The following is a 7,003-nucleotide window of genomic DNA, read 5'->3' on the forward strand; positions in this document are numbered from 1 at the left end:
TACTTCCCGCGGCGGCAGGGCTTCACCAGCGTCCCCAGCCAGGGGGGCAGCTCTCTGGGCATGGCCAGGCACCACTCCTCCATCAGGAGCTTCACCCTGGGGGAGTTCTCCAGAGAGAGAGAGAGCAAACACCGCCTCACCCTGCAGCAGCACCTCCGCCTCGAGAAGCTGCAGCAGCGCAAGATGAAGGTGTGTGGGGGGGGGCGCCTAACACACACTGAACACACACTGAACACACACTGAACACACACTGAACACACACTGAACACACACTGAACACACACTGAACACACACTGAACACACACTGAAAAACTATTAAAACACACTCAAAACACATTGAATAATCCATTTTTGGATAAAATGCCGAAAAATGGTGCAGTGCTATTTAAACTCTTTCCTCCTCCTCCTCTTCCTCTCCCTCTAAATTATCTAAAATAAAGTGACAGAGCTGTTCAGTAGAAGCTGTTTTTGACGCCTCAGGATAATCCTCCTGCTCTCCAGCTTTAAATATCTCCTCACTCCTTCCCTTCCTGTGTCCTGCAGCTGACGAGGAACGGCACGGTGCAGTGCGCTCAGGCCGACCTCCTGACGCTGGAGGACGTGTCGGACGAGGACCTGGACGTGGACGGCGTGGAGGTGGACGACTGCTTCTTCCTGCAGCCGCTGCCCACCAAGCGGCGCCGCGCCCTGCTGAGAGCGTCCGGCGTCGCTCGCATCGACGCCCGAGAGAAGGCCGAGCTGAGGAACATCCGCCTCTCCAGGGAGGAGTGCGGCTGCGACTGCCGGCTGTACTGCGACCCGAAACACTGCGGCTGCAGCCAGGCCGGCATCAAGTGCCAGGTGAGAGGAACACACTGAAAACACACTGAAAACACACTGAAAACACACTGAAAACACACTTAAAACATGCTGAAAAATATGCTTGAAAACACACTTAAAACATGCTTAAAAACAGGTGAGAGAGTGTGTGAGAGTGTGTGAGTGTGTGCAGGAGTGAGAGTGTGTGTGCAGGAGTGTGAGGGTGTGAGAGGTTGTGAGGTTGTGAGAGTGTGTGAGGTTGTGAGGGGGAGAGTGTGAGAGGTTGTGAGAGGGGGAGAGTGTGAGGTTGTGAGACGTGAGAGGGTGAGAGTGTGTGTGAGAGGGTGAGAGAGGGGGTGAGGGTGCAGGTGAGAGGGTGTGCGTGCAGGTGTGAGGGTGAGAGAGTGAGAGGTTGTGTGAGGGTGAGAGAGTGAGAGGTTGTGTGCAGGTGAGGGTGAGAGAGTGAGAGGTTGTGTGCAGGTGAGGGTGAGAGAGAGTGTGAGAGTGTGAGGGTGTGATGGTGTGAGAGGGTTATGGTGTGTGTGTGCAGGTGAGGGTGAGAGAGGGTGTGATGGTGTGAGAGGGTTATGGTATGTGTGTGCAGGTGAGAGAGAGTGTGCATTATAACATGTCTCAGCTTTTGCACTAATGTACATTTTTCACAGATTTTGAAGTGACTGTTATTTGTATATATTGATCTCCGTCTGTATAAAGTTGACTGACTTTGATAAATGAACTCTGACCTCTCTGTGTCTCCTCCTCAGGTCGACCGCATGGCGTTCCCGTGCGGCTGCTCTCGGGACGGATGTGGGAACGCCGCGGGACGCATCGAGTTCAACCCTCTGAGGGTCCGGACCCACTACCTGCACACCGTCATGAAGCTGGACCTGGAGAAGAGGAGGCTGCAGTACAACGACTCCTCCCCCTCTTCCTCACCCTCCTCTTCCTCCCTCACTCTCTCCCCCTCGGAGCGGGAGGAGAACGAGGAGCTGCCGGAGGAACAGGATCTCCTGGAGGAACGGGATCTCCTGGAGGAACGGGATCTCCTGGAGCGGGAGAACGAGACGGCGGTTCTTCACCTGCAGAGCGCAGAAGAGCAGGAGAGGAGGGAGAGGGAGGGGGAGGAGCTGGAGGAGGGTCTCACGGGCGAGGTGGGCCTCACGGGCGAAGAGGGCCTCACGGGCGAGGTCCTCCTCCAGGGGCCCTTCCCCACAGGGACCACTGTGCTCTGTATCACTGACAACCAGGAGGAAAGCCCCTCGCAGCTCCTCAAAGACTCCCCCTCCTCCTCCCTGCTCTACTACCAGCTCAGCCCCATCGAGGCGGGGGCCTTTGAGCCTGGGGGGGAGGAGGGGGGGGAGAAAGAGAGGGGCTGCAGGATGAGTGTAGGGAAGATGCAGCACCTCCCTGAGGGGGCGCAGTGCATGGAGGGGGGAGTAAACCCTCTCCCGCCTGAAGTTTAGCTGCACCTCCTCCGCAGATGTTTTGCACAAAAGCGATGAAAAAAAAATATTTACACGTTTATTATCATCGAGTTATTACAGGAGGCAATAGAGAGGTGCAGGAATGAGTTCTAAACCCGGACATGAGTCAGCACTTCCTGTTCCCTGGTCTGGAAGTCAATGGTTTTCAACGGTGTGTTTTTGGTTGTTTAAATGACCTTAAATAAGATCTGTGGTTAACACAAGCTGGAGAGATGTTTGTTCTACGACATAAAGTACTTCAGTAAATACCCCACTGGTGAATTTAAAAACAGCGGTTGCTAACAAGTGTCTAAATGAGACGACTAAACGTCATCACGCCCAACATTAGCCGCCTTTAGCTTAGCGGTGGTGACGTAAAGTCATGTGACCATGCTGTAGTTGCCACAGACATTATTTCCTGCAATAATCCAAAATCACACGGAGAAATCCCATTGGCTTTCTGTGGAGGGAACCAGGGAGATGCTGCCTTCAGGGTCGGACCACAAAAATGTGTGTATGTATGTCGAGGGGGGGTGCTAAGAGCACATACAGATCACTCCCCAGGAGTAAAGTGGATGCATTTAAAAGGTGTGTAATTCTGTTGGGGGGTGTAAATGCGGCCTTAATGGAAAAACATAGAAACACTAGTGTGTGTGTGTGTGTGTGTAGGTGTGTGTGTGTGGGTGGATGAAAAGCTCATTGTGTTCATTTCCAGCGTAGAAAACTCACTCTGTGAACGCTGACGTTAGCCTTTAGTTTGGTGGTGTGTAAAGTTATATTATCAACACTTTTATCGTGCGTTACGAAGCTGATGGCTCACTTATATGGAAGTAAATCTGTGCCATCTGATTTTGAATTTATAGCATCGAATTATTATGCAGATCTGGATTTAATTGATAAAAAAAAATGAAAACAAATCTATATACATTTTGAAGTTGCTGAAATTTGAATGGCCAAATTCAGTTGCAAAAATATCATGTATAAAATTCAGATTTAAAGGTCACCTATCATGCTATTTTTAGGCAATAGCATAGGTCTCAGATTTATAAAAATATATAAAAAAACATGTCTATGAAGTGTTTTGCTCAAAATACCAAACAGATCAGCCATTCTAGCCATGCCTCATAACCCTCTATTTCACTTCCTGTTTCAAAAGTGCTGATTTGGGGTATAAAGCTTTAAAAAAAAAAAATGATAAAAAAAGAGGGGCGGAGCTTATGCGGGAGATTCTACCGGCAGATACTGCCGTGATGAAACGCCATATCATGGATTATCAAGGATTATCTCTGAAACAGTATGGAGCTCAAAGGCTTTCTCTCTTGCCGGTTATACCACAAGGTGAGTTCCTTTTTATTTCCTGCTTCTTCACACACATGCTCTCCAGTACAGGTTAGCTCTGAGTGTTAGCGATGCTAATGTAAACACCGACCATATTACGTCCAAAACAGTCGGGCATTGTTTCTGATAGCAACGTTTCTGATAGGGCCGTGGGTCCACATTTCAGATATTACGTCATATCGGACGCAAATCTGGATCAGCTCCGTTGTACCCCCGTTTTTGTAACTGATGTGAGGACGGCGGAAAAGAGAGGGTTTTATTTTCTGACGCTGCGTGAGTTCCCTGACACACCGGGGACACATATTTATGTATAAAAGACATCAAAAAGTGCATTTTGCATGATAGGTCCCCTTTAACGTTGAGGAACCCAAGGAAAAGCAATCAATTCGAAATCTAATCTGAATTTTATACATCGTATTTTTGCAACCGAATTGAGCCAATCAAATTTGAGTAACTAAAATAGATTCTGAATTTGTAAGCATTGAAAATAGGCCTCAATCAATATCAATAATTATTCAGTGCTATAAATTCAATGGCTTTCCAAGTTCAAAATCAGATGGATGAGAATTCACTTCCAAACACTTTTTCCGTTACAGCTAACCTCGTGCTGTAGTCAAGCCAAATGAAGGCCTCCTCCGCTGACAAAAAATACCTAATGATCCTGGAAATACTTGTTTTATTCGTGTACTGTATATGCATTTTGCAAGACGGAGCCGAGGTTGCTGCTTCTTTTTGTTTCCTGTGTGTGTGTGTGTGTGCATGTGCGTGTGTGTGTGTGTGTGTTGAAGGTGGAAGCAGCAGACGGGCCTTATCTGCTGCTCCTGCTAACACGGAGGATTTATTAACAGAAAGAAGAGAGCTAGTTTACTTAGCGTAGTTAAAACGCCTATGATATTACTTCTTATTCCTTTTGAGTAACGTGTCTTTCGTGCATTAGATAATGTTGGGTTTTGTTTTGGAGTGAAAGGACGTTTCTTATGGAAGTAAATCTCGTCCATCTGACTCTGACATTTTTAAAAAAGCCATTGAATTTATAGCACTGAATAGTTGTGAATTTAATTGATTCATCTGAATTAACTCATTAAAAAAATCTATATTCAAGTTACTCAAATTTGATTGGCCCAATTCAGTCGCAAAAATACAAGGTATACAATTCAGATTGCATCTAGAATCGATTGCTTTTCCTTGGGTTCCTGGATGTTGAATCTGAATTTTATACCTGATATTTTTGCAACTAAATTTGGCCAATCAAATTTGAGCATGAAACATGTATACAGAATTTTTTGAACCATGAACTTGTTGAAAATTTGACCCAAAAATTCCGATTTCAATGCATAATTATTCGATGCTATAAATCCAATGGCGTTTTCATTTCATAATCAGATGGAGCAGACTCACTTCCATAGTTTCTTTAATGTGATGATAACATGCATATGAAGAGAAGAGCATTTAAAGAGTTACTGTTTATGAAACAGATTTATAACAACCTGAATTTGTATATGTTATGTTTACTCTGTACAGTGTGTGTGTGTGTGTAAGAGCGAAAGTTGTGTGTGCATGTACAACCCAGTCTCACGGCATTTCGTGTTATAGTCACAAAATTAATTTAATCTATTGATTCGTGTTCACCAACATGATTTTCGTATTTTTAAAAGCAATGTATTTCTATTGGTAGTATGTTTCGTGCCTGCACCACGTCTTTTTGTCCGGTCGGGTCTTGGAAGACCAGAAGCTGTGTGGTTCATAAACACATTTTCTTACTCAATATCTTACCCTAAGCCTAACCCTATCCCTTTTATTTTAAATTGTATAATGTCGGAGTTTTTTTGCCGTCCGCGAGGAAAATAAATGGCTCAGAGCCTCAGAATACTGACATCTGTATTTTATGTAATCTGTTTTTCCTTCTAATTTGTTATTATTTACATTGCTTTTAAAATCGTTCTGTGTGACACGAAAAAAATGGCGAAATCGTGTGTTGGTGAACACGAATCAATAGATTAATTTCGTGACTATAACACGAAATGCCGTGAGACTGTGTGTGCATGTAACGTGTATGTTCTGTATTATAGGGGGATATATTAGTGAGGATACATGTTTTATTCCTGAAAGGTGCTGACGTTACACATTTACAATCCACTGTTTGTCCTCCCATGAGAGACGTGGAGGTATTTCTCGCCGAATGAAGAGAAACGCAATACCTGCTGCACTGCAAATCACTAACGAGTATGTAACCGTAAAACATTTCCTGTTTTTAAATGTCTCTTTTTTTTTTGTATCTAAATGTGCCGACGAGCTCTCACACACCTTTTTGTTTTGTTGCCTAAAAGATGACAGCCGAATACAGGAAGAAGAAGTCTGATTATCTGCCTTTTTTAATTTGATTTAATTGTCTTAATAAGAGTGGTGCAGGAATGAATCCTAAAACCCGGAAATGTTGAGGTTCCCTCGTCTCAAGGTCAACGTTTTTCTGATCGAGTTTGTGGTTTAGATGCCTTAAATAAGATCTGTGGTTAACACAAGCTAAAGAGAATTTAACGTATGAGATAATACAATTAAATATGTCAGCAAATACCCCAAAGCCTCTATATGTGTCTTAAAAACGTTGGTTGCTAACAAGTGTCTAAATAAAACGTCTTCACGCCGACACGATAACGCCATTAGCTTAGCGTTAGCTCTTTACTTCTGGCGGTGTGTTTTTGGTTGTTAGCCCTAAATAAGATCTGTGGTTAACACAAGCTTAACAGATTTTTGTTCAACGTCATCAAATATGTCAGTAAGTAAATACCCCACTGGTGAATTTAAAAACATCAGTTGCAAACAAGTGTCTAAATGAGACGACTAAACGTCATCATGCCCAACATTAGCCACCTTTAGCTTAGCGGTGGTGACGTGAAGTCATGTGACCGTGCTATAGTTCCTTTATAGCCCAACATTAGCCGCCTTTAGCTTAGCGGTGGTGACGTGAAGTCATGTGACCGTGCTATAGTTCCTTTATAGCCCAACATTAGCCGCCTTTAGCTTAGCGGTGGTGACGTGAAGTCATGTGACCGTGCTATAGTTCCTTTATAGCCCAACATTAGCCGCCTTTAGCTTAGCGGTGGTGATGGGAAGTCATGTGACCGTGCTGTACTTCCTGTATAGCCCAACATTAGCCGCCTTTAGCTTAGCGGTGGTGATGTGAAGTCATGTGACCGTGCTGTATTTCCTTTATAGCCCAACCTAACGTTAGCTTCAGAAATCAAAAAGAGAGATTATCCATCAGAACAAAACGTCTAAGTATCATAAACGTTTGTTTGCCACAGAGATTATTTTCTGCAATAATCCAAATTCACATGGAGAAATCCCATTGGCTTTCTTCGAGGGAGCCTTTGCTAAACTAACTTCCGGGTCGGCCTGTAAACAT

At 44.6% G+C, this 7,003-nt stretch overlaps 1 protein-coding gene across 1 annotated transcript in view; it reads left to right on the top strand.

Annotated features, from left to right (window-relative positions):
* csrnp2 (cysteine-serine-rich nuclear protein 2) overlaps window positions 1-2,451 on the top strand; it is an 8,168-nt gene extending 5,717 nt beyond the window's left edge. The window contains exons 3-5 of the mRNA XM_034132834.1: window positions 1-189; window positions 545-841; window positions 1,564-2,451. The exon at window positions 1-189 is cut by the window's left edge and continues 74 nt beyond it. Of these exons, the coding sequence (XP_033988725.1) occupies window positions 1-189; window positions 545-841; window positions 1,564-2,262 (1,185 nt within the window). The 3' untranslated portion in view covers window positions 2,263-2,451. The remainder of the gene's footprint in view (window positions 190-544; window positions 842-1,563) is intronic.
* The last annotated feature ends 4,552 nt before the right edge of the window (window positions 2,452-7,003 follow it).

The sequence above is a fragment of the Trematomus bernacchii genome, unplaced genomic scaffold (assembly GCF_902827165.1).
Source record: "Trematomus bernacchii unplaced genomic scaffold, fTreBer1.1, whole genome shotgun sequence".
NCBI classification, from domain to species: Eukaryota; Metazoa; Chordata; class Actinopteri; order Perciformes; family Nototheniidae; genus Trematomus; species Trematomus bernacchii.